At 53.5% G+C, this 26,699-nt stretch overlaps 9 protein-coding genes across 9 annotated transcripts; 4 read left to right on the forward strand and 5 right to left on the reverse strand.

Moving 5' to 3' along the window:
• Positions 1–816: 816 nt before the first annotated feature.
• On the reverse strand, positions 817–1,572 carry V2A60_008300 (uncharacterized protein; the record flags this gene model as incomplete). The annotated part of the gene is made up of 1 exon (XM_083259573.1): positions 817–1,572. One exon carries the CDS (start codon positions 1,570–1,572, stop codon positions 817–819), a length of 756 nt encoding a protein of 251 aa, XP_083115699.1.
• Positions 1,573–5,231: 3,659 nt separating this feature from the next.
• On the forward strand, positions 5,232–7,709 carry V2A60_008301 (P-loop containing nucleoside triphosphate hydrolase protein; the record flags this gene model as incomplete). The annotated part of the gene is made up of 1 exon (XM_083259574.1): positions 5,232–7,709. One exon carries the CDS (start codon positions 5,232–5,234, stop codon positions 7,707–7,709), a length of 2,478 nt encoding a protein of 825 aa, XP_083115700.1.
• A 1,471-nt stretch (positions 7,710–9,180) lies between these two features.
• On the reverse strand, positions 9,181–10,143 carry V2A60_008302 (endonuclease; the record flags this gene model as incomplete). The annotated part of the gene is made up of 1 exon (XM_083259575.1): positions 9,181–10,143. One exon carries the CDS (start codon positions 10,141–10,143, stop codon positions 9,181–9,183), a length of 963 nt encoding a protein of 320 aa, XP_083115701.1.
• Positions 10,144–10,478: 335 nt separating this feature from the next.
• Positions 10,479–12,037, reverse strand: V2A60_008303 (SF3a splicing factor complex subunit PRP9; the record flags this gene model as incomplete). Its single annotated transcript, XM_083259576.1, has 2 exons — positions 10,479–11,891; positions 11,945–12,037. 2 exons carry the CDS (start codon positions 12,035–12,037, stop codon positions 10,479–10,481), a joined length of 1,506 nt encoding a protein of 501 aa, XP_083115702.1.
• A 2,910-nt stretch (positions 12,038–14,947) lies between these two features.
• Positions 14,948–17,344, forward strand: V2A60_008304 (uncharacterized protein; the record flags this gene model as incomplete). Its single annotated transcript, XM_083259577.1, has 1 exon — positions 14,948–17,344. One exon carries the CDS (start codon positions 14,948–14,950, stop codon positions 17,342–17,344), a length of 2,397 nt encoding a protein of 798 aa, XP_083115703.1.
• A 1,331-nt stretch (positions 17,345–18,675) lies between these two features.
• V2A60_008305 (uncharacterized protein) lies at positions 18,676–20,226 on the forward strand (the record flags this gene model as incomplete). Its single annotated transcript, XM_083259578.1, has 2 exons — positions 18,676–18,733; positions 18,779–20,226. 2 exons carry the CDS (start codon positions 18,676–18,678, stop codon positions 20,224–20,226), a joined length of 1,506 nt encoding a protein of 501 aa, XP_083115704.1.
• A 115-nt stretch (positions 20,227–20,341) lies between these two features.
• Positions 20,342–21,865, reverse strand: V2A60_008306 (M20 family metallopeptidase; the record flags this gene model as incomplete). Its single annotated transcript, XM_083259579.1, has 3 exons — positions 20,342–20,729; positions 20,850–21,661; positions 21,719–21,865. 3 exons carry the CDS (start codon positions 21,863–21,865, stop codon positions 20,342–20,344), a joined length of 1,347 nt encoding a protein of 448 aa, XP_083115705.1.
• Positions 21,866–22,359: 494 nt separating this feature from the next.
• On the reverse strand, positions 22,360–23,179 carry V2A60_008307 (uncharacterized protein; the record flags this gene model as incomplete). The annotated part of the gene is made up of 2 exons (XM_083259580.1): positions 22,360–22,803; positions 22,856–23,179. 2 exons carry the CDS (start codon positions 23,177–23,179, stop codon positions 22,360–22,362), a joined length of 768 nt encoding a protein of 255 aa, XP_083115706.1.
• Positions 23,180–25,049: 1,870 nt separating this feature from the next.
• Positions 25,050–26,659, forward strand: V2A60_008308 (uncharacterized protein; the record flags this gene model as incomplete). The annotated part of the gene is made up of 3 exons (XM_083259581.1): positions 25,050–25,174; positions 25,234–25,327; positions 25,385–26,659. 3 exons carry the CDS (start codon positions 25,050–25,052, stop codon positions 26,657–26,659), a joined length of 1,494 nt encoding a protein of 497 aa, XP_083115707.1.
• Positions 26,660–26,699: the final 40 nt, after the last annotated feature.

The following is a 26,699-nucleotide window of genomic DNA, read 5'->3' on the forward strand; positions in this document are numbered from 1 at the left end:
TGCTCCCGAATAGGACTATGATCTACCGAGTACTGACCTCGCAGCCCGAGTTGGGATTCGGTGCGAGTCGACTTGGGCTAGCTTAGGTACCTTGCCTAGATTCAAGACAGGCGCGCAGGGGATTTGTTGACGTGTAAGTAGAAACTACCAGTGCGGAGTGAGCAGCCCGACTAGCCGACAGCCAATTGGTCTGCTCCATGGTCGGGTGGTCGGACGGCCGCGCCCTTTGTCTTGTAGTTAGCCTCATAAATCTGGGGCGATCGATTTTGACAGTGCGCTTTGGCCATGCAACGCGGGAAGCCCACTCGTGTAGCCCTGGGTTCCGGGCTGCCGGCGACCAGCCGCGTTATTGTGATGATGAGGTTGAGATTGACAGGTTGCGGGCCAATCTCCTACCCTATGGGGTTGGCCTCAAATTACGACGACTCATTCACTCACTCTAGAGGGATGTGGGCTATTACTGATAGGCAAGCAAAAGGTACACTCCGATATTAGACAATGTTGCTGCTCATAGGGAGTCTTGCTGAAAAGCCGTCTGATGAGTTTTCAGCGCCAGCAGGCTACGAGCACTCTCTGGATAAAACTTGTACTCAAAGAGCGTTGAACTAAAAGTGACAGTTCTTTGTTTAAACACAAAAAAAAATCGTATTGTTTAGAAAAGCGAGAAATGCGGGAGCTTGAGACAGTCTCACGGCCGCCCGCGATTCGCGCATCACATGACAAAGGGAGGACAACTGGAATCAAACAAAAAAGCAAAGGGAGCGCCCATCTCGATTGGCTGGTTGGCCCGCCCGCCCGCCGCCGCCGCCGCCATCCTTACAGCTCGCTGCGACAGTTGACCTCCTGCCAAATGAATGGCTGGCAGCTGTTGGGATTCGCAGCCACACCGAGGTGAGACTGGCCAGGGGACAAGGGGCAGGGGGCATGCGCACCGCCGGGCGGGAAGCGAATGCAGATGGCACACTTGCCGCCGAAGCAGAGCTGCGACCCGGCCACCTCGAGGGCCGTCGCCGGGGTGCCCTGCACCGACAAGTCACCGCTGCCACCGAGCCAGCCGAAGCCGGTGCCCGCGGGGTCGCCCATCTGGTCCTGCATCCACCAGGTGCCGTTGACGCCCACCAGGCTGTCTGCGCGGGTCGCGCAGCCCTTGTCCGTGTCCGCGCAGACGCGGAACACGACGCCGGGGTTCTCCCCGTCAATCTCGTACTTGGTCGCGTAGTCGTGGCCCAGGTACAGGCCGTTGACCGACTGCAGCACGTAGCAGTGCCCGTACTGCAGGCCAATGTCCACGCCGCTCTTGCCGGCGCAGACGGGACCGCCCGAGCAGGCGGCGGGCTTGCTCGGCGGCGGCGGCGGCGTCTTGCAGCTGAGCCCCTCGAGAACGCTGCCCAGCGCGCAGCAGATGCCGAGACCCAGGAGCTTGTTGACGACGAAGAGGGTGTTGAGCGACTCGTCGCAGCACAGCTTCTGCCCGGTCAGGGCCGAGGTGTAAGGTGTACAGGCGCGCTCTGCAAGAAAGCCTGATGCCTGCGTGGCGACAGGGAGCACCCCGGCAAAGATGGACAGTTTCATTCTAATTTTTTGAGACAAGGTGTGATTCAGAATGTGTAATATCCCGCAACAACAAAAACCTTGACAGAATTTCACTCTGGCTCAACTTTGTGGAGAGAATTCAGATTCATTTCGGAACGACCCAGACGCCCTACTTATAGTTTCATCTAGTTACTATGCTTAACCATACGGACAACCGCACAACGTCCCGATGAGTGCAAGGCTTTCACAGTATAGAGCGATTCCGTTGTCCAGAGTCGTCTGCCTGCACCGTTATTAATGATATGCACGTCTTAGACTGCAGGCAAGAATGCAGAGCAATAGTTCTTCTACAATTACATCAGTAGGATCATGTGTTTACCACAGCCAGCCACGATAGACGCGGAATGGGTTGCTTTATACACGGAGCAACTCGCAGTTGCAACGTCATGTGCATGGATGTCGGCATGAGGCTGGCAAGCTGGGTCGCGCCAACTAGGGCAACTAGGGCGGGAGACTAGTTACAAACTTCAGTTAAGACATGCATCTCAGCTCACGACTGCTGTCCAGGGTTCAGTGCGATCGTGTACTCGAAAGTCTCGGCCCTTCGGCAGTTGCTGTCATGTTAATACCGAGCTCAAAGTGTCAAGAGTCATTAGCGCAATAGAGTAGGTATAGACTGCGCCTTTGTGCTGTGGAAGCTGGTGATGAGCGCAGCTCGGTTTTGTTTGTCAAAGTTGACGGTTCACGTTATCCAGTCGGCGTGTCGTGGGCGTCCATCACCCAAAAGAACTACGAGAGGAGAATGAAGGTTTCAATTACTACGTTTGAGTGTATACTTTGATTTATATGACTTCACTTTGCCAGGATCTTGTAAACTCTACCATTGACGGAGTAAGCATTGAAAATCACTGCTACCCTACAGTGAGAGCAGGTCGTTCATAAAGAAGTCCACGTAGTAGAACAAAACTAGGATCAACAAAAAGGGTTGATCTTTCGAAATACAGCTTGTTAGCCCAGGTATTGGCTACAATAATAGGGATGATTGGGTTCAGATAAACGTTCAACGTAGACTCTATCGTAGAGTTGGCATAAGAACATTGGGGGTGCGGAATCACTGGTAGTGGCTAATGCTTCATGGTAGCGAGTGTAAAGTCGCCCAGTTGTTGGTCAGTTCTCCTATTTCGATCCGCATCTTCTTCTAGACTCGGGGTTGAGAAATTTCTACTTTCGCATATCAGACATAAGTTACTAACTTACTACCAAAGCAAGTAATTGAGAGACCGAATTAGCTACTGTGTTGGCGACAGGATTCAGGAGGCCCTTCCAGTAGACAAGTGCAGCGGATCAACGCCAAGTAGAACCGGCTTTGGTAGCAGAAATACTTTGCTCGGGCCCCCCCTTTACAACGGCCATCCCCCCTTGGCTGCAAGGGTCGCTTGGGTATATAACCGTGTACTCTGCCTTGCAGTTCTGGGTCAGTGATCAACATCTGGATGCTGCATTTTGCAGATCCAGCTTGTACCGAGTACGAATTACATTGTCACGCCTGTCTCACCGGAGTCATCTGTTATTGTCTCTTCCGGGTCGTGTACAGCCGTTCACACCATCAGCTCGAACGCCAAAAAAACGGTCTTGAGTTCTTCCGTCCACCAGTGCAGATGATCCCTTCTGCCCTTCACATTATTTTTTTTTTGGTGACGGACCCTCCAGTATGGCGTCGTCTGCGCATTTGCTGTCGCATTTGATGCACTTTGGGAGTGCAAAATGAGAAATTCAAATGGCCTGTCAATTTTGTGTCCCGCAAGACGCATATGAGAGTGACACCTACTGGTATATGTTGTGTCGGCAAATGCCAGAAGAAGGAGCAGCTCTGCAAGCCCAGCTATTCGCCGTACGTTGATATCTGGTCCCTTTTCCAGTCTCTGCATTCTTCTCTTGACCTGGTTCCATACTTGGCCGGCTTCCCCAAGCAGCAAATATCAGAAAAGGTTGGTAAACGAGTCAACTGGGACAGGGAAAAGTTAGCGACCCGGATGACGCTGACCGCAACTGTACAGGTCCCCAGAGGGGTTCTTCCGTCTGCTGCCGGTGGGCTGTCAGAGGCCAAAGAGCTTAAACTCGAACCTCCTGACAAAAGCCTTTCGTTTTGCCCTGGCACGCTATTCGAACCAATTGCCTACGTCGCTAGCAGGGCTAAACCTGCGCCGTCTTGTCATCCACTTCCGACTCGTCTCCTTCGGCGAAAAAACACCATCCCGGCAGCCACTGCCACTGTACACGAAATCTGCCAGCTAGGTTCGACTTCCATACATTGAGCAGCCCATGTTTCTCGTTTAGTGTCTACGCGGGACATTGCCTCGGGCGCCAGCACCTCTACTTTCCCGCCACCGGCGTAGTCGTGTTCTTCCTGCGGCACATATCGCGCAAGAACAGGTAGAGTGCTAAGCTATGACTGGTAGAGGGCTCTCTCCTACTGCACGTAAGCCCAATGCTGCCAGCATGCATTCCGTATGGTCCGAGACACTCCCGAGGTGCATGCAGAAGTTGGCGGTAGGAAAAGACAAGATCTACACTGTCACATAAATCCTTGAAGAAAATACCACTTCCAAAGCTGCCAGCAAGGCAGTTGCCTGCTCGTAACTTTGCACCAAATGTGGAAATGCGGTCTCGCTCTCGGCGCCGTCTGTCGCAATTGAGGACGCACAACGGTACATTGTTCGAGCAAGGATAATCCGTAAACGTCCCCAAATTGGTGAAAGTACCGAAATTCCTAATTGTGGTTAAATCATCCCGTTTACTCGTCTGCCGACTGTGTTTTTTTGTCAAATCACCGACAGCAGAGAAGGGACTTGGCGGCTCCCACTGTCCCGACCTGGGCGGTAAAGGCAACACGTGGGTCGACAACGGGAATTCTATACAGAAAAAAACTAGCCTCGACAAGGGCCAGACAATGTGATGATATGTAAAGATCTCGCTGGTCGTACAGCCATTTTCTTTTACTAGGCGAGAGCGGACAAGTAAGCTGCCAACGCGGCCGGCTTCTCAGGTCCCAAAATGCCCACCAACGATGACATACATCGATGATGCCACTTGGCCGATACGACGAAAACTGAGGGAGCCCATGTTCAGTAAAGTTGACTCTGGAAACTCTTCATTTGCCCCGTCAGCGGCCCCGACTTTCTGGGTACCTGAGATGGCGCAACAGAATTGAGTCTGAAATTGGAATAGTGCCCTGCTGTGTGGCGCAACTGGCAAGATCGAAACTGGTCCGCTACTTAAGGCGTTGCATTTAGCACTTTTCTCCTTTCTAACAGGTGCCGTTCTTGAAGAGCTCGACGAAATAGCTCCGTTTTTGTCTATTTGCACCAGATAATCCTACGCCAATGACTGAAAAACTTGTTCCTGTTGACTCACTGCAAGGAACTCGCAGCACTGCCTTCGTATATTGTTAGCATGGACTCGCCATGACTCACGCGGCCAGTGAGCTGCACAGCCTCGCGATTGCCTTCTAACATAGTTCTCTATACTGATACTGCCGAAAAGGATGGGTCGCCTGTCGGATCAACGGTCGTCGCGATGAGTAGACGCCCAGTTGCCTTTCTTTACTTTAAATAAAGCCTTCTTATCGAATCATCACGAAGAAAAGCTTCAATTTGCTACTCTCAATAGACTCGACGTTTCAAGGCGCATCCTCCGCAATGGTTGCGCTCTTCAAGGTTGCACAGGGACTCTATGTGGCCTCGACACTCGCTGCGCTTGTGTACACCTTCTCTAGCTTTGTTGCTCACTATGCGCAGGACAATGCTTCTTTCAACACGTCTTCGAGAAGCCTTGCGCGCCTTGTCGCAGTTGGCATTGTGCTAGCAACGCTCGGCGCCGAGGCAGCGCTGCTGCATCAGCATAACCCGGTACCGGCCGCATTCACGGAGCATATGCTCAGTCTCGCCTATGCCTTTGTAGCCTGGTCTTTGACGTGCTTGCGAAGGAGATTTCTCGTCGTCGACTTGTTTTCGCTATCGCTTCTCACCATTGTGCTTGGCGGTCCGCTGTGGGTGATGGAAGCGGCGGCAGCGAGGGCGTCACGCATTTCCATACTCCATGGTGTGCGTTTCATCGTGGCACTCTCGCTCCTTGCGGATAGCGCGCGGCGATTGCGCAAGCGATCAGAGACAGAAAATGGCCTCGATGATGAATCACAACCTTTGTTGGCCGATGGTGCTTCGACGAGGTCGTCGCACAGCTCCTACGACTCTCACACTCTAGGCGCTGATTCCCCCGTCAAGGCTCAAAGTGATCGAGGCAGTGACGATGCATCGGTCGCGAGCGATGATTCCGAGGACGACTTTGACTCTGCAGCCAGTCGGCTTCGCAAGAGTGGAAGCTGGATCGAGTACCTCCGCAACTTCAAAATCTTCTTGCCGAGCCTCATACCTCGCAACGACGTCAAGGTCCAGGCGTGCCTGGTCCTCTGCATACTCAACGTGTTTGCAGGGAGAGCCCTGGTCATTGCCGTTCCGCAGCAGCTGGGCAAGCTAGCAGATGAGCTCGTCTCGGGCCACCTGCCCATCAAGGCCCTGCTGATCTACTACCTGCTCACGTTGCTTGATGGCGACTGCGGGATCGGCCTGGTTGAGAAGCTGACCAAGATTCCTGTGCAGCAGTATTCGTACAAGAAGCTGTCCAACGCGGCCTTCAGTCATGTCATGAGCCTCGAAATGAACTTTCACGACAGTCAAGACTCGGCTGAAGTCATGAAGGCCGTCGAACAAGGCGAGGCCCTCACCAACATCCTCGACACGGCCATTCTCGAAATGATGCCCACCGTCCTCGACACGAGCACGGCCTTTATCGTCCTCTACGCAAAGTTCAACGCCGCTGTTGCCGTCACCATGGTTACTGCGGCTACCCTCTTCCTAGCGACCGAAATTGTTACCTCGAGCTGGAACATTGACAACCGTCGCCGAGTCACCAGGGCTGAGCGTCGACAGACCCGTGCCATGCACCAAGCTGTGCAGGGCTGGCGGACTGTCTCGGCCTTTAACATGTTTTCTCATGAGAAAGCCTGCTACAGTGAGGCCGTCGGCGCCAACAACCGTGCCAAGTTCAATTGGGGTGTTCGCGATGCTTACATTGAAGCGATCCTGGGTGTCATTATGCCCACTACGTTCTTCTGTCTCGCACTCATACTGGCCCACGAGATATATTCCGGCCGTGCCTCGGCGGGCGACTTTGTTTTTCTTGTCCAATACTGGGAGATGCTCCTGTGGCCGCTGAAATACCTATCTCAAGACTACCGTTATCTCATGAAGGACCTCATTGATGCCGAGAGACTTCTCGCCCTCCTCAAGACGGAGCCCAAGATTACAGACGAGCCCGGTGCAAGACCGTTGGGCCCTGTCAGAGGTGCGGTCAAGTTTGAGCACGTTGACTTTGCCTACGATGCGCGCAAAGGAGCCCTCAAAGACATCAACATCTGCGCCGCACCGGGCGAGACAATTGCGCTGGTCGGCGCGACGGGTGCGGGCAAGTCAACCATCACCAAGCTGCTCATGCGCTACTACGACATCACCGGCGGCCGAATCACCATTGACGGGACTGATATCCGCTCCGTGACGCAGGGCTCCCTGCGCGACGTCATCGGGCTCGTGCCTCAGGATCCTCTGCTCTTCAACGCCAGCATCATGGAGAACCTCCGGTACGCGCGGCTGTCCGCCACCGACGCAGAGATCCACGACGCGTGCCGCGCCGCGGCCATTCACGACCACATACTGTCCTTCCCCGACGGCTACGCCACCAAGATCGGCGAGTCGGGCACGCGCCTGTCGGGCGGCGAGCTGCAGCGCATCGCCATCGCGCGCGTCTTCCTCAAGGACCCGCCCATCCTCGTCCTCGACGAGGCCACGAGCGCCGTCGACACCAACACCGAGGTGTCGATCCAGCTGGGGCTCGGACGGGTGAGCGAGAAGCGCACCACGTTTGTCGTCGCGCACCGCCTGTCGACGGTCGTGCGCGCGGACCGGATCCTCGTGCTCCACCAGGGGCAGGTCGCGGAGAGCGGCACGCACCAGGAGCTGCTGCACCTCGGGGGCAGATATCACTCGCTCTGGGAAAACCAACGCGGCGGTCTGCTGGAGGCCGAGACGACGGAGGCGGGGGTCAGAGGCGCTGGCAGATGAGTAGCTCTCTTCTCAGCGAAGGGGGGAGGGGGTTTGGCGATTGAGAAGTGTAAGAGACGTCTCGAGGCATCACCAATATTGTACATTTCATGACAGACCCTTTGGTGGAAGTTTTGAAAACCACAGTAAATACGAATAGTGCGCCGTATACTTGTCAGTATTCTTTTGTTGAGCTCCGCCCCCAAAAGGCACGTTACTGGTATACATGACAAAATAGAACACGCTGTCAGTAGACTGGTGTGGGCATGTGGGCTACATAGTGGACTCGCGCAGTTGAAACTTTAAAAGGGGCATGTCGATTATGGATTGGGGGGAATATATCTGCTATGAAGACGTGGATGCATTGCCTCACCAGATGACATCTTGGCACTGCATGACTCGGCCTCAGGAGGGGTGGACCGTCTGTGTATTCGTACACCAAGTTGTCCGACCTGTGGATGGCCGCGTCCGTACCAGTATTTAAAGACCATTACTCCGTGCGGATTAGTGAGAGCGCAGGTGTACAGACCGTTGAATTCGGCCAAGGCAATACTCCGTCTTCCCCTCCCCATTAGGCCGAGCATATTGCCGGAATTGTCGATCATCGAATGTGGCTGATCAGAGACGATCCTCCGGGGCCGTACTATGCCCGGTAGCTCCTGTAACATCGTCCCGTCAGGCTAAGGAGTAGAAAATAAAGGGCTTGGCGGCCAACAGTTCCAACTGAGTCGTGTTAATTACGTGGGCGCGGCGCTGCTCAATGCTAATCCATGCTGGGGGAGTCCATGAACCAAACTGGCTCTAACAATACCCTGGCAAGCAACTCTACTGATAACTTAAAATGATGGCTGCTGAGTACACATCAGCACGTCAAATCCGTCCCAATGTTACCACACTAGCTATTGTTGCGCGGCAGCTTGGGCTCGCACAACAATGACTGCTCAAGGATTGGCGACTCTTTCGTGTAGTCGAGCCGCCCACCCAAGCTTCTGACCGTACTTGGGATGAAAGGCCTGTTTAAGTCGAATTGGCTTCAGGTTCCCCGAATAAACAAAAAAATTCTACCGATTGCCAGGACGTTGAGCTCCAAGAATAGAAGTTGTGCAGGGTAGCAGGAGGTCAAAGAAACAGCCTCAATATACGAACCTTTACACGAGGAAGATAAATCGCCGTATTTCCAGTTTTAGTGAGACTCCTTTTTTTGATTCGTAAAGAAAATTTATGTTGGCTCTCGAACTTGACTCTCTTTACAGCTCAGCTTGGACATGATCACCGCCGCTCGCACACCTATGACTCGGTCTCTCTTCACGCTCCAGTAAAGCTGCTGATGAAGAGCCCAAGTATTGACATTGCCTCTGAATTAGATTGTTTGAAATGCATTAAATTTCTCAAGTGACGAGTAGCTATACCCTGGCCTTGACATCTATCACTGATGGCCTTGACGTACACGCACACAATGGTCATGATCTCATTAACGGAACATAGGTCGGCACTAGGCAGCCTTTCTTCTTCCTCGCTTCTTGACTTTGAGCAGCTTCTCTACCTCGGCCTCGCCACGCACGCGCAGCGTCAACTCCCTCACCAAGTCGTCCCAGCGCACGCTGCCGCCGCAGGACGGACACGAGCACGCCCGCGGGAGGACGGCGTCGGCGCCGGCGCCGGCCTCTTCGCCCGCGAGCGCGTGCCTGCCCCAGCAGTCCAGGTGACCCATGGCGACGCAGTCGCCGTTGGGGCACATGGCGTGCAGGCCCTGGCCCGAGACGAGGGCTTCGTCGCAGTGCACGCAGCGGCCCTCCCTCCGCGCGGCGACGACGTCGCGCGCCTTTTGCACGTGGTCCCGGACGGGCGCGTGGTCGAGCGGCAGCGCGTGGATGCCCGCGGGCTCGTCGTGCGCGCCCAGGATGCCCGCCGTGTCGTCGACCAGGTCGGTCCGCACGCGCAGGCCCGGCCGGGCGGCGGAGTCGGCGGCGGCGGCGGTGTCGCGCAGCCGCGCCGCCCAGGCCCTGCGCGCCTCCTCGGCAAACAGGTGCAGCGTCAGCGGCCAGCGCGCGAAGCTGGGCACGCCGGTCAGCACGTGGATGTGGGAGATGACGGAGCGCATGCTCAGCGGCGGCCGGCGCGGGCGCCCGTTGCGCTTTTTCGTCCTCTGCGTCGGCACGGCCTGGAGGCGCGCGTCGTCGGGTATGTGCAGCGACAGGTGCGGGTTCGCGAGCGCCCACTCAAACTTGAGCGCGGCGATGGAGCTCGGGAAGCCCGAGACGAGCGCGACCATCTCCCACGGACGGAGCCTGTCCCGCGCGGTGCGCGCCGCGCCGCCCTTGGTCTCGCCGTTGTGCTGCTTCAGCCGTCGCGGCGGGTTCGGCGTCGAGCCAATGTAGAGCGACGCGTGCCGGACCGTCGACCGCAGCACGTAGACTGTGTACAATGCCGGTAATGGCTTATGCAGGCTGGCCATGGCGCGCTTATCGCTGAAATCATTTGGCGCAACCGCGCGATGGCATGTTTTTGATGAGGGTTTGGACATTTGGGGAGAAACGAAAACGCGCCCAGCTAGGGGTGGAGACTTGCGGCTCGCCGCCGTTGGAGCCGCCCATAGATGGACTCGTTGCTGCAACATGCAAGGCTCGCTGTCGCCGCCAGGCTTTCACTTCACATTGGGTTCAAATACGATCGAGTGACTAATGAGCGGATGCAGATTATTCTAAACAGACCAATCAAATGTAATTTTCCCGTGACGCCGGTATAACTCCTCATCTCACCCAACCACCATCTGCTTCCTGTACAAGACCATCACAGCAAACCTTGCTTTTGCAAGTCGTAATACACCTTCTCTGGCATGACATTGCCCTCTCCGTCCTCCATTTGAACGACACTGCCTTCGTCGCCCTTGGTCTTTCTTTCATTCTTCTGTATCTTCTCCCACAGCTTCAGTGCTTCCTCGATGCCAGTGATGTCTCTGAAAAGGGCCGTGTTGGCGATGCCGAGACACTTTAGGCCATATATGTGACGTGCCTCGTTGAAGTGCTTGTCAAAGGCCCGCCGTCCCATGTATACGTAGTTGCCGCAAATCTCGCACGCCAGCTCGACGCCGAGGCCATGCAGACGGTACAGCCAGTACGGAATAGGCTTGCCATCCCACCCCGGCGGCAGCTTCAGTGGGTTGTAGATTTTGTCATCGTCGTCCTCATCTTCGTCATCCTCGCCGCCGCCCGTAGGCTGACGCTGTTCCTCGGTGGAGTTGAAAAGATTGTCTAGTTCCTGCTGGCGCTCACGCTCCGTCATGCCTTGCTTGCGCTCCACGTTGACCCTCGTGTCGCCCCGCTCCGTGCTCATGGCACTAGCTAGGCGTTTGATACGATGCTCACGCTGGGCAATAGCGCGCTCTTTGAGTCGCTTGGCCAGGACCGTGACGGTGCCGGCAGAGTCACCGGCAGACTCACTCTGTCTGGCCCTCTTTTGCTCAGCAGCCTTGATGTGCTTTCGGCCAGTCAAATGGCTTTTATATACGTTGTCGTTCTTGAATTCCTTTTCGCAGTCTTCGCACCATACTGCATCTGGTGTGCTGGGATTGTTGGCACTGCCATTCGCCGGGGTATCGTTTTGCCACCCTTCCACCTCATCTTTTTGCCACTGGACGTCGAACTCGTCATCAAATGCAGACATTGTCTTGTCCACGTCTTCAAGTGGCCGTGTTCGGCGCATAAAGCTTTCGAGGTAGTCGGCCAGGCCGCCGACGTAGGTAAAGTACTGGTCCGTCATTTTGTCTGCTCGTTTCAATCCTCCTTGGCCAGGTGTAAAGTGATCAAAGATCTCGAGATAATGCAAATAGTTGAATCGCTTGACGTTGGGAAGGTTGAGATACGCATCGTACGAGGAATTCAGGTCGAAGAACCGGCCGTAGGCTTCTTCACCACTGAAAATGCTGTCGACGATGGAGGGCATATCGAAGTCGTCCGGCCGTCGAGAGCGATATCGCTGCTCCGAATTTTCTGCCTGTTCGTTTGGGTACCGGGCATGGTGTGCGCGCACATCTTCCACTTGCTTATAAAATTCTGCAAAAGGATCGCTCGTACCGATCTGCTGGATTTCTTGCGCACGGCTGCCGTTTTCGTCTCTGTAGATGTCTAGCAAGGTTTTCGACTGCGATTGGATCTGATCAAGAAGCTGGGCAACTTCATGGTCTCGGTTCAATCGATCGCGAATCTGACACTACTATTAAAGGCTGTCATGAGGAATCATGCGCTCCCGATACTTACGTGTTTTGGTTCGACGCGTACGCGATCAGCGATGGCTTGTTCGAGGCGCTCGAGATCCTCTTGGATGTACCGCTGCTCCTCCAAGACGAGCATTTCGGCGCCGGGTGAGATGGATGGGGATCACTGTTACTAGTCTCGCCTGGTTTCTCGTGGCCTGGTTTCTCGTGAATTCCAGACTGTCTTTGGTTTCTCGTGAATTCCAGACTGTCTTTGCTCGTATTTGCACAATGTGATTTGATGATGATGGCACTGAAGGAAGCACTTGAGCTGCTGAAGGTTTGCGACAGCCTAGGCGGCCGAGCTAGCCTGCCGAGGTATATCCGACCCAGCTTTTTAAAATAAAAAGAACCACCCAACATGAAAACATCAATAACCATTCCAACTACGCATGGGTTTCATCAGCGTTTTTATAACCACCATCTACATGGCCTGGTATGTGTTTCCTTGCTTCTGTGTTATGCATTTGCCCGTTTTTTGTCTGAACAGCATTGATGCCGAGTCGCGACACGATGCTGGCCCAGCCCAGAGGCGTAAATCGAAACCGTTCTCCATGTTTCATGTTTCGGGCATTGATTGATGAAAAAGAAGAAGAAAAAAAAGACAGAAAAAAGCGCCGAGATTAAAGCTGTTAGAAGCGATGTCGGGCCCTGGGTACAGTAACTCTCTGTCCTTCTGGACTGATAGCGAGGCTACAAAGCTATCTATGTAACAACAATAGTAGCTCTGTTATTCTGTTTTCTCTGAAATCCTTCTCTACATCGTACAGATGATGTCGTGCTGGGCCCAAAAGTAGACAAAGTAGCTCGATACCTGTTGAGACTTGTCCAGCACACTCATCAAACACGATTAAAGCAACCCCGGTCCCGCCTGTTACGATGCTTCGTTGTCCAGATTAGCATTGTGTGGAACTAGTATACCAATCTCTGGATAAAATAAATCGTAGCAAGACAGCACTCGACGACGTGTGTCTTGCCAGTAGGAGCAACGGTATGTAAGAGCACGGCTTCACAGTTGCATGTTTCGCCGCCGCGACCATGAATGATAGCAGGATTTATGCCCTCAAGCAAATCAGTTCATGGTCTTGAGCAGCTGGACCACCCAATTCGTGGTCGGCCGAGTGTCGTCATGTGTATCATGACTGTAGGCAATACTCTCTGCAGAGCTACGACATCAAGGGGGACCCTTTTACATTTTATTAGATGACGCCTTCCGCCGGTCTGATTATTTATACTTACACCGAGTCCGTAACCAAGATCCGACAACAAACAAGTACCACGTATCCGTATAAACAAGGCTGACGCGTCCACGTCGCCGAGGTGGGCGTCAGGACAAGCCTACCAGTACAGCTCATCATACGAGGTACACGGTACGGAGTAGACAGCCAAAGTTTCTGCATTACGGATATATTGGTTGTAATCTTATGCATATACGAATCATGAAAGGAAACGAACTTGCAAGTCTCTCGACTTTTGATTGGCTCCCCATCTCGTAATGTACCCTTTTGACCGCTGGTGACCACCAAGAGTGACGCATGATCCACCGACAAGAGAAAGTTCAATGACACTACACCAAATACCGGCGCACTCAATATATATCATTCTAATAGTACTGGTAACGAACCCAGCTGACGATTGGACACGCCCCAGTATACCCACTATGCATCCAATCTCTCTGCAAAGGCCAAGTACGCTGTACTGGTACAAGCTTTTCTCACTGCATGACTACGCACACGACATACACGTACCCCTGCCCGTCACCGGCTTGCCCCGGCAAGTGGCTACCGACCCCAAAATAGTTGGAATCCGCTACCTGGGAATAAGGTTAGTGCGGGACGGTCTCGAATAGGAAATAAGAGGACCAAAGAGGTGTGCTTGAAGAGTTTAGATCGACAGCTAAGAAATATCAGTACGGCTGCAGGGCATGGGTGGTTCTGAGCCCATCCATGGCATGAAACAAAAAAAAAAAGCAGTCTCGTTCTATACGGCGCATACGAGGTAATCTGCTTTAAAATTCATCCTAAAAGTCAATGTCTACCGAGTACGGATCATTCGGTACCAGTAGATGTCCTGAATCGTAACCGCTGAAGGCCGACTCGAATGAAATTAGCGCCACGTTTCTGACACGCGAACCAGAAGCGGAATCGTATTTTCCGCCTGATGAATTCTTAGTATCGAGCACGTTGAAGCGGGACCAAGCCTCGAGCCCGACAGTCTTTCAACAACAAGGGAGGCGAGGAGGGCCTCCCTCTGGGCCTCCCTGTCCTACTGACCGACTGACTACCTCTGTCTTCCTGGGCCGCACCCTTCCTTTGGGAACGGCACCGAGTTCGGCGCCACTGCAAGTTCGTCTTGGAGATGCCTGACAGGGGTCAATAACACTCTGCCAATCCAGCCCTGTCTTTCAACCTTCGCCGTACCTGTTTCGCGCCTCCCACACGAGGTGGGCGACCGACATTGCCACGAGAGCCGGCAGTTGGAGGGATAGACATGCGTCTAAATTAATGAGTACGGCGGCCTTGGCAGGTGTCCGCTAGTCAGGCACGGGCGCTAAGTAGAAGCATCTTCTCATGTAACGCTCCCAGTACTTACGAGTATACTCAGTACTCAGTATACGGAGTACACAGCCACGTCCTGCAGGGCGACTATCTGGAAATTGTGGAAATCTGCTGGACAATCAATTCTCTTCTTTCATGCATCGGACGAGCATTCACACCACGTATTGCTACGACTCGTGAATGCTGATAGCCGCTGCACCGAGCATGACTGGCCCCTGATGAACCACCTCTTGCGATATAAAGTCCCTCGAGGCGACCTCTCAATCGACTGCCTTTCTTTTTGCTTCAGAGCATCGACTTTGCTTGCCTTCCTTTCATTCATCCTAGGCATCTGCTTACAACGATCTACACTCGTTACAAGACAGCTATTTCTGTTGTGATCAATTTTCGACCTCTTCTTCGTTTTTTGCCCCTCGACCCGTCAGACTTGCGCCCAGCCCCGATCAGCCATGAGGTTCCCCATCGTCGCCGTTGGCGCCGCCGTCACGCTCGGCAGTGCCATGGCAGCCAATGAGGCCGCCGGGCCCAAACAGGGAGTCTTCTACGGCATCCCGCCCCTGCCACAGTCTCAAGAGAAAGGGGCTGCGACGAATCACGTCTGCCACGACTCCAAACCTCATACTGACGGCCGTCTCATGCCTTGTTATTCGAAGATGCAGACCCTGGAGATGAAATGCCCCAAGAATCCCAAGACGGCTGAGCTCCGCGAAGAACAGCGCAAATGTCTCTGTGACGAGGGCAGCTCATTCTTGCAGGACTGCGCTGCCTGCGACGCATGCTTGAGGCATAGTGGTCTCCAGGCGGCAGATAACAAGGGCTTCTGGACCAAGTACTGGGGAGAGATCCGCGAGAACTACTGCAAGGTTGTTAATGGAACTGGAAACTACGAGGAATTTCGTGCGGCCCTCGACAAAAGAGAGCTTGAGCCATCCAAACCACTCAGCGACGAGCAAATCGCCCCGAGCCCGGCCAAGGAACCCGCTTATTACTATGAGCAGGCTAATGTTCCGGTTCCTAAGCAGCAGGGCGGTGGCAATATCACCATTGTCTCTCAGGAGACCATTGAGCTGAACTTCTCTGCCATTTACCGCTACGAGAAAATCAAGTACCCCGTACTGATGGTTCTCAACCCCAAGGATGTTCAGGATCAGACTCCCCCCAACAGTTCGATTTCTGCCTCCATCACCAACAGTACTACATTGACCAAATCTGTATCGGCGCCTTCCACCTTTGTCACCGTCACCTCTGCCAGCTCCACCGTGGCGACATCGCTTCTTCCTACAACCACCCCTAGCCCTGACAGCTATAAAAGCATCAGTGTGGAGATTCATGGCAAAATGTACCTGGCAGTCGTCGTATACATGGAGGCCGGTTGCTACGCCCGCTCTGTCAACGGCGAACTGGTCGTCGATGTCAAGATTGAGGGCATTGACCAGGGTGAACTCCCCAGGCGAGTGCAGGACAAGCAGCAGCTGGAAGAGGTCATGAACACGTTGCCCGATGGTAGCAGAAACAAAGACTTGTGCAACGTATTGCAGAAAGTCCTCGATATCGAGGCTCCATTGGTCGAGGCTCCCGCTACACACAAGGAACCTGTTCCTCCTCTGATGCAGGGCGTTGCCGAGTCCAATGTTACGTCTTACAACAACTGGGTTGCACCCACGGAGAAGCCTACCCACAAGCTCGAGGCAAAGCCTGCGGAGAAGCCCGTTAACTCTGAGAGCAAGCCTTATCAGAAGCCCGAGGAGAAGCCCGTCAACTCTGAGAGCAAGCCTTATCAGAAGCCCGAGGAGAAGCCCGTCAACTCTGAGAGCAAGCCCCATCAGAAGCCCGAGGAGAAGCCAGTCAACTCCGACAGCAAGCCTCACCAGAAGCCCGAGGAGAAGCCAGTCAACTCTCAGAGCAAGCCCGCCGATGAAGAAGCTGCTTGCCCTGCTGGTTACGAACCTGTCCAGACCCAATCTACCCCTAACACCCAGGCTGATACTCCTGTTACCGGTGGTTCTGAGTACAGCCGGCCCCCGCCTGATATTCCTGCTACCAGCGGTCCCAAGCATCCCGAGCCTCAGGCTGATGCTCCTGCTACCAGCGGTCCCAAGCATCCCGAGCCCCAGGCTAACGCCCCCGCTCCCGGCGGTGAGAAGCCTACTACCAGCGGTTCCCAGTACACCAAGCCTCCGGCCGGTGCCCCCGCTCCCGGTGGCTCCAAGCATACCGAACCCCAGGCTGGCGCTTCCGTCCCCAACGGTGACAAGCCTGCTGCCGCCGGTCCCAAGCATCCCGAGCCCCAGGCTAATACTCCTGCTACGAGCGGCCCCAAGCATTCCGAGTCCCAGGCCAACACCCCCGCTCCCGGTGGTGAGAAGCCTACTACTGGCGGTCCCACGTACAGCCAGCCCCAGGCTAATACTCCTACTGGCGGCTCTACGTACACCCAGCCTAAGGCCGATTCTCCCGCCACGGGCAGCTGCAAGCAGGACTGCAAGTGCCCCCCGGTCAGTGAGTGTCTCCCGGGCAGCGCGGCTTCTCTCAACCGCAACGGTACCGAAATTTGCAACAAGAAGGTCAAGACCGAGACCGAATGCAAGGCGCTATCGAATGCTACCGAGGTGCGCGACTGCCTGTGCTCGGTGGGCAAATATGCGGACAAGCGCTTCTTCGACGAGGCCATCATCTGCTCGCGTCGCTCTGGAGAGTGCAACTCGGGTGAGTTCCAGGCGCAGGTGTTCTTCGAGGTCAAGTACCGATTCTGCCAGCTTAAGAACATCACCGAGTTTAGCGTCGCCTACAACTCGGTGTTGAACGAGTGGCAGGAGGCCAGAGCCCCCAATGCCCAGCTGATGTAAAGTTCTTTTATTCCTATTTACTAGGACAGTAGTTAGTTTTTCCTTACAAATGTAGGGTTTTTAATAACTTGAATTATGTCCCGTCATTTTAATTCACCTTTTCTTTTGTTATCCTTCAATTCTAGAGACTTTCTTAGCAACTTCAAATACACAAGGCCAAGGCTTTTTCAATGCACTCGTTCGAGTTCAATGAACGGACTACTGCTATAGCAGGTCTATCAGGGTGCCGATAATCGCTGGATAACTCTCACGCCATGGAGGCCCGGTACACCGAATAAGAATTACGCTCTTAGTACCCGTGTCGATGTTAGGCCTTCCGAAAATGGAAGCCCAGACTCACCGTTTATGAAATCCCAAAACACCCCCTGTCAAGTACATTTTTGGCGCGGTGAATATAGTTCTCCAACCCACTGTACACCATACAAGTACATTCAACAGCGTGCACGTCACAGTGGGCGGCGCAGCTCCAAGCAATGCTGATGGGGAGCCTGGGATCTGGGACTCAGGTGGCCAGCAGGTAGAGAACAGGGCCCAGGAGTGAAAAAACATATTCAGACCAGGCACTGTGCTTTATTTTTACGTTCTATGTGTTTCTATTGGATCAAACTTCATATTCTTTCACATATTCTTGCAAAATCATGTTACTCTAACGGCGCAACTGTGTATGCCTCCGGCGTTAGAGCTCGTCCCTTAGCTAAGTTAGTACCCAGGCATCCAGGCAAAGGAAACACGCGCTCTTCGGTAAGGCCCTAAAAAGAGTTGACAATTCGTGGATTCTGGTTGACAAATAGAGTAGGCCCTAGATGCTTGTACCATGGAGCAACAGCTTATGACGTAGGGAACCATTTGGAAACAACCATGGTAACCTGCTTTCAGTGTTGCCACCCTGGATTAGCCCAGTACGCCACTAACAAGGCAGCACGCAACAGGTAAATTATCTTGTACTGTATTGTATGCTGTTACGGCGTCTGAGTCGAGTTGTGGCGTACATGGGTGATTGGCTCAGAAGAGACAAACGTGAAGCCGCGCTAAGCTTGGGCCCGCAGGGCGCTTGGGCCACATTTTGGTGGCCTACTGAGTCCCTGGATCATCATCGTGTGACGAAATCCTACCTCGATGCTCCTCTCTTCACACTCTAACCTCTGCTTCCGGTGCGCCGAGACACGCAGTATTCTAGCACAGGCGCTTCACATGACGGCGGTGCGCGCATAATGGTTGGTCATCGTGGATTGTTGCCTGCGTGCGGGACCTCACACTGAGCGAGATCCTCCCCCGTCGTTGGGTCGCCATATTGGTTCATCCATCTCCCTTCCGACTTCTTTTACATCGCCATGGCCCAAACTCGAGCTCGAGGACCCGCCAAGAGGGGGCGCAAACTAGAGGATCAGGGTATGTTCTATGAAGCGCCGACTGGGACCAGCTAATATTGACTAGATCAAGACGTTCCAACGCGGAAGCGCCAACGCTCGACGACACATCCAAAGTCGACCAAGGAACCTCCCATCCGAGACAACCGAAAGCGAGCTATCGAAGACATACGCGATCTTGACGAACCCTCTTCAAAGCGCCGGCAGACTTCGAGACCATCAATCTTCGAGCTCAGTAACCCTGCCCCAGACAACACCGCCCTAGACAACGCCGATTTCGATAACCCAATCGAGTTTTGGAGAAGAGAAGGACGTTGGCCACGTCGATACTTTGAGCCCGAGATGGAACACTTGCTTGCGCGAAAGCGGTCCTTTTCTGCCTTCGGCGGACGTAAGCGAACGAACTCTGCCTCGTCTACAACACCAAGCGATCAGAAGCCGCGTGAGGAGAAGAGTGCCCAGTATCGAGATCCGCGGTATGAAACACTGCTTGCCACCAAGGGCAGTTTTCTGATTAAATCGAAACTGGACATTGCTACTGAAAGCAAAACCCTTTGCCAAAAATTGCTTGAGGAGGAGCAGGCATTACCCGAAAACTCCCTCTTTCGTGACGACCTTTTCGACTCAACCTGCCAGAAGATTCACAACAGAAACGAGGCCAGAGTTATCCAAGATATCTCTCGACTTATAGTCCCTTCCGCCGAAAGTCTTGCAACATGTGGCGCCGAGCACATCGAGATCCTAACGGAGAGTGTCAACGAAGGCTGGAACAACTCGGTTCCTTTGACTGGGACACGTCCACAGTCAGACTATGCCGTCGGATTCCAAAGAGAGGCCTTTTCCAAGGAACAACTCGAGAAGTTGGCACCATTTATCGGCGATTTCCTTGGCGGCGATGTGTCCTTCTTCATGGCCACGTATTATATGTACTTCCCCTTCCTAGCCTGCGAAGTAAAGTGTGGGGCTGCAGCATTGGACGTTGCAGACCGCCAGAATGCCCACAGCATGACTCTCGCGGCGAGGGGTATTACTGAACTCTTTCGCCTTGTGGGACGTGAAGATGAGATCCATCGACAGATCATTGCCTTCTCTGTCTCACACGACCACCAGTCGGTACGTATCTATGGCTACTACCCGGTAATCGATGGGAAGGACATCAAGTACTACCGCCATCCAATCCGTAATTTCTCTTTTACGGAACTGGATGGTAAAGAAAAGTGGACGGCATATCGATTCACCAAGAATATATACGACCATTGGATACCAGCTCATTTCAAGAGAGTCTGCTCGGCCATTGACCAATTGCCCTCAAAGGTGGATTTTGACGTCCAAGCGCTCTCCGAGTCCACCGACCTCTCCCAGGGTGTAGAGAGTCTTGCGAGGCTGGAGGATACGCCTTCATTACTGATTGACGATGATAACAAAGCTGGCCCGGCAGGTACTCCAGCCACATCCTTCGCGAAACCCGCGCCTGCCAAGCGAAGGAAGAGCCCAGTCAAGAGGCCAAAGCAGTAGACAAAATCGTTATTCTAAAAGTTGATTTGATAAGCACATAGTCTATGGGACTCCATGTACATATTCGGCTCTTTCCCTCACCCTAGCTGTCTAATACACTTGTAGGATCAAGATTCTAGTCCAACTCCCGCTCATCCAACGCTCTATCTGCCCGAAAATCCTCCCAAACCTTGACAGCGATCGCTTCGTCACTGAGAATTGCCCAAGCTGCGACAGCCATGCCCTTTGCGGCGTCGATGGCCAGTTTGTGGGCTTCCCCAGTTCCAGCACAGGCCGTGAATCCCTTCGTGTGGTTATACGCGCCGGGTGGGCAGGGGATAGCGAAGCCTCCATGGAAACTCGGGACCACGTACGAGACGTTGCCCTGGTCGGTAGAGCCGGGCAAAGGCGGCGCATGCTCGAAATCACAGACGACGCGAGAATCAATGGCCGGTAAAGCCATGGCGTCTGCGTACAGGGAACATATCGTGCGGTTGGGGCGAAGATCCGCGTATGCGTCATGCCTGGAAATATAGACTCACTGTCAGCACCACACACACACACACTTCAATCATGCACCAATATGCATCATGATTCATCACCGTAATCCTGAAATGGCTGCGAAGGGGGTCTTATTTACTCACACCTCATATTCTACTTCGCATTGTGTGGCAGTTGCCGCCCCGTCCATGCAGGCCCTGACTCTGTTCTCAAGTGCGGTGGCTTCCCTCAGCGTGGCGCTTCGCACGTAGTATTGGGTTTTTGCGAAGCTGGTGATTACGTTGGGGCGACTGCCCCCGTCGAGAATGACAGAGTGTATCCTGTCGTGGGGGCGCGTCTGCTGCCGCAGCATGCTGACGCCGTTGTAGCCCAGCACGACGGCGTCGAGCGCGTTCCGTCCCTGGAACGGCGCCATGGCGGCGTGCGCCTCCTGCCCCGTAAAGGTGACGTTGAACTTGTTGTTGGCGAGCGACCTGGCGTACGCGGCGCCCGAAGGGGCGCAGCAGCCGTGGCGGCCATCCGCGCTCCCGGCGGGCGGCGGCACGGGAGGTCCCGGATGCACCATCAGGCAGGCGTCGACGTCCTCGTACGCGCCGGCTTCGAGCAGCCGCACCTTGCCGGCGCCGCCCTCTTCGGCCGGCGTGCCGTACAGTCGGACGCGCCCTGGGCCGCCGGCGCCGCCGTCGGACGACTTGAGCGCCGCGGCGACGCCGAGGAAGGAGGCAATCGACGACGTGGCGATGAGGTTGTGCCCGCAGGCATGCCCGATCCCCGGCAGTGCGTCGTACTCGGCATTGAACACGACAACACGACCGCCCTGCCCGACTTCGCACGAAAATGATGTCTGCACACCAAAAGCGTGCGGCGTCACTTGGAACCCGAGCGAGCGAAGGAGCGCCACAATGTTGTCGTGGGCCTGGAACTCCTCATAGGCAAGCTCCGGATTGTCAAAAATCTGTCCATCAGCTTAGACGTATAATTCTGCTTGCAGTGCTAGGTTTGCGATCATTACCTTTTTATTAATGTCTCGTAGCTCGGCATCGTATCCGTCAATGGCGCGGATCGCTGCCTCTTGGCCTGCCACTACATTCTTCTTTTCGGAGGGTGGCTCGCTGGAAGCCACTCCATGCGAAGGAATTGCATCGTTGACGAGTCTCATGTTGTAACCGTAAAATAATCTCAAGAATCTGTAAGCTGAGTTGTTCGAGAATGCTACGTTGAACACTACGCGTAGATGACAAACTGGTAGCTGAGGAGGCAGAGCTCTATAAGTACGTTTAAATGATGAACCCATTGAATAATTCCTCAATGATGGTCGACTCCTCGGCTCGGCTGTTGCGTCGTGCTTGACCGTCAATATACAATTACGCGAGGGAACCCGATTGGCTCTTGAGCCGACGCCAAGTTGTCATCAGCTATCAGTAGCGTATTCCGTAACTAGTGCTGCGACCGTCGCTTCGTGCTGCGAATGGGGAGCGATACGCCAATCAATTTGGGCTCACTGACTAGTATACTGGCTGTTTATCATCACTGGTCTGCGCTTTGTCCAAAAGCTTTCATCAAATCAGCCTTCCAATGTCGCGACTTTTCCATTATCGGCGATAAAAGTGAAATAACTGGCATTTCTTCTCTTTTGATGATCTGTCCTCTATACTATATTACGACCGTGCCATCTCTTGTGCTTAGAATCTGCCTGATGAGCGCCATGGGTATCCTCCTCTGTGTCTCTTCCTCTAGGCTCGTGATGGTTTGAAACGCAGCAGACAACCTTGCCGTCTTCAGCTTGGAGTGAACCCACTCTTTGTGAATGCTGTCTGTCGTCTCTATACCAGCCATGAACAACGGCCACTGAAACCGAGCTCGCATCGGGTCCAGCTGCCCTCGCGACAAAGAGCGCTGCGCTAGCCGTAGAATGGAGCTGACGCAGGACGCGATGGCGGAAGGACTCTGTGTAGACAAGCCGTCGTCGGCAAGAAAGCTTCGGAAGCAGTATATCCTCAGTGCATAAAAGAAAGGCACCATATAATCGGCATTGAGCATGACACGGGACCTGGGCTGCACATTTATGGTTGTAAGTCGTATCAGTGACCTTGAGCGCTGAAACACTGGTGTTAGTGAATGAGCATGAAGCCGCAAGGTACGAACTTACAGCCTCAAGTTTCTCTATTTTCTCTTCGACAACAGCTTTGTCTGCCGCCGAGGACGGTAACGAGTCAATGACTCGGTTGACTTCGGCGTACAGTGCCATGACGTCGTACAGGAAGGTAATAATGGGTGCATTTTCAACATCGTCGAGAATCTCACGCTCTGGATAGTCCTCGCCCCAAGAGGACTCAAGTTCCGCACCAGAGTATTGATAAACCTCCCTCGCCCTCTCTGACTTCTCGCACAGATGCCGTGCCAAAGATCCACCATATCCTTGTATATTCGCAAAGATATCCTCATAGAAGGTCCAGACCATCAAACGCGCCATGTGTGCCTTTTTTGAGTGCGTGATAGCCACCGCTGCTCGCTTGGGACTTGCGAGAGGCTCCGCTGCCGTCGATGTTGCACCAGTACAGAGACTGTCCAGGCCATTCCTTTTGATATAGTTGAACACGCTTTCACTCCACTCTGTCATGTGTAGTGGATCTAGCTCATGTGCCACTCCCATATATCGATATAAGAAGAATGAAGCGATGATTACACTGACAGGGTCGGGGCTTGTATCTGGTTTCATGGCCTCTTTGAGCAAAAGCAACCCGGATTTTGCATGTGTCTGTGCTGCAACACAAAACTCCGTGTTATTATTTTGCGACGTTGCTAGGTCCATTAGTGATGCTGCGATAAGCAGATGCATCACCATGGGTTCTTGCGAGCTGTGTCGAAGCATAATCATATAACTTGACCAGTGCACGCTTTTCGATATCGTCATGGCTGGATAGAGGCTGGTATAGTATTGTAGTGCATCAGCTTCTTTACCCGTCTGCGAAAAGTCTCGAGAGAGGACCATGTTCTGCCAGGATACACCGAGACTTGGAAAACACATTGCATCTTGTGATTGTAAAGGCCAGTGTACTTGCATTGTGGAATGTGAGTCGCGACCATTACTATGCGAGAAGTGAGTGGTTGGTGCCAGCAAAGAATAGTTATCGCTTACCACAGTGCCGTGACAGTGACTGAGTTGGACGGGCTGCCGTCTGTTTCTTCCGATGCGGCAGGGTTACCCGCGTGAAGCGGACTTCCGAAAATTCCCAGCTCTGGACACCAGTCACCCCAGTTTGAAGACAAATCCGACGCATAAAATGCCGAAAATGTCAAGTCGTTCGTAGCTTCGCCCAGCAGTACCTCGTGTGCTTGGTTTAGATGGCTCGGGCTGAGCGGTGGTATCTCTACTGATGAAGACCATGTGTTCGGCATCCTGGGCAGAATTCTGGGAAAATTGGACACGGCTTTCGGCTTCGCCTTTGATATCGGTCGCGACCTGCCGGCTGGTTTCGCCCAGTCACATTTCAGCTCCAGACGATGACAACGACGGCATCTTGGGCTCTGCTCATCACACTTGACCTTCTTTGACCGGCAGGTCAGACAACCTGATAAAGTCACCCCGTTTAGCTGCAGTTGTCAAATGCGGGGAAAACGGGTGACAGGGATCATTGTATCTATGCATACCTTTCCTTGATCGTGCGTGCTGCATGGCCTTCCCCGGAAGGGAAATACTACTGTCGATATGTATGAGGACTCAGTGTCATGGGGGTCAGTACAATGAAGACGAGGAAAGGGCTAAATCTAGATTGCTCAGGCATGCTTCCCCAGAAACGAATATGTCCTGCAAGTCCGATGATCGGCAGGGAAAATGGCATTTTGGAGTTTTGTGGAGAAGACGATAGTCTTATTTTGCGGTCACCATTATGATTGGTTGAAATACCCGACCGGGTACAGAGAACCAATAAATGGGTTACTTTCTGGGCTGTGGCTTTGGGATGAAAGCATTCCGCTGAGCCAAGGCGCGCGACGAGATGCTCGCTAGACGGCATGCAGGACGGCAATTCGACTTTCCTGATGGGAATTAGCCAGACTCAGAGCTCGATAAATGTATAGAAGAAAACACGCCGTCGGCTAATGATTTCTTTTGAGTTAGTGACATCCAAGCCTCCGCAATTGAGGAGTGAGTGGCGCGAAACCTGGGGTACCCCAGAGATAAGGACTTGATGACTACGGGCGTAGGCTTTGGAGTATAAATTCTCATGTTGGCCGGCTGCCGTTTTTTCAATAGTACTCAGATTCGGCGTTGCTGAAATTCATTGGTCTCTTCTACAATCACACAAGTGCTCTTCTTCGGTAGGAGCACTCAGCTGCACAACATGGATAAAACAGAGGAAGCTGCTGTGCAGGCAGTCTCACTCTTCGAGAGCAAAACGAATGATACCGATGCACCTACCATGACAGTGGCAGAGGAGAATGCGCTGGTTCGAAAAATTGATAGAAAGTAAGTCTTCGATGGCGATGGTATTCGTAGTTGGTCTTGACTGACATTCCATCACGCAGTCTCATGCCTTTGCTCCTCATATCATATGCATTGCAGTTTTTTGACAAGACATCGCTGGGGTACACTGCAATCCTTGGCATCCAGGAAGATACGGTAAGATTGGCATGATGGCTCTGGTTTCCTAGTCTCCGTGTACTAACGAAGGTATAGAATCTCCATGGCACGGACTACTCCTGGGTTTCCTCCATCTTCTACTTTGGGTACCTTGTTGCGTCGTATCCGTCTTCCTTTGCCTTCATCAAATTCCCCATCGGAAAATTCCTCGCTGCTACTGTCATGATATGGGCCATTATCCTTGGCTGCCACGGTGCCGCGACAGGATTCGGCAACTTGATGGCCTTGCGTTTCCTGCTCGGCGCATTCGAGGCACCAATCTCCCCTGGGTTCTCGCTGCTGACGGGACTTTGGTACAAGCCCTCCGAACATGCCGCTCGCCACGGTATATGGTTTGCCGGAAACACCACTGCTGCAATCTTTGGCGGTCTGCTGGCGTATGCCATCTCACACATCAAGACCGACATTGCGGCCTGGCGTTGGCTTTTCATCATTTTTGCACTCGTCACTTTTGTCTGGGGCGTCGTTTTGTTGATTTTCCTTCCAGACTCGCCTCTAAAAGCGCGTTTCCTCACCCAAGAGGAACGGGCATATGCCCATCGCCGCCCACAGCAGCAGACACACAGTTTCAAGACAACCGATTGGAAGCGGGGCCAGTTCTTGGAAGCTCTCTGCGATCCTAAAACTTGGCTGCTATGCATCTACACCATCTGCACCTCTCTTCCCAATGGTGGATACACCTCATTCAACGGCATCATCATCCAGGGTTTCGGCTTTGACACCTTCACGACGCTCCTGCTCGGCATGCCTGGCTCTGCGTTTGGCTTGTTCTTTGTGCTTTCCGGAACATACCTTGCCCATAAATTCAAGTATTCCAGGTGTATAATAGCTGCCACCATGCAGATTATCGCTCTGGTGGGCTGCGCTATGGTGTACGCAACCCCCATCTCACAGCGATGGACGAGGCTTGGGGGCATGTGGTTGTTTCCTGCATATGCGGCCGGATTCCCTTTATCGCTTTCCATCATAGGCTCCGACATTGCTGGTTACACCAAAAAGACGACGGTGCTTGCTGTCCTTTTTATTGGCTATTGCGCAGGCAACATTGCCGGCCCGCAGTTGTTCATCGCCAAGGAGACACCACGGTTCCAAACCGCCTTTCAGGGAATCATTATCTGCCTGATCATCGCCTGCGTCTCCATGGTCGTTCTGCGACAGTACATGGCATGGGATAACAAGAGAAGAGATCGAGCACAGGGTGTACGCATCGATCCGGAGATGGCGGGTTGCAACGGCCCATCAGAACATCTGGTTCGGGCAGGTCTCGACGAAACTGATTGGGAGAACAAGAGATTCAGATACTTTTTATAAGATGTCAATAGTACAAAGCAGGGCTTTGTTTCGCATGCGG

Source organism: Cordyceps javanica, chromosome 5, assembly GCF_051103115.1.
Source record: "Cordyceps javanica chromosome 5, complete sequence".
Lineage (NCBI taxonomy): Eukaryota > Fungi > Ascomycota > Sordariomycetes > Hypocreales > Cordycipitaceae > Cordyceps > Cordyceps javanica.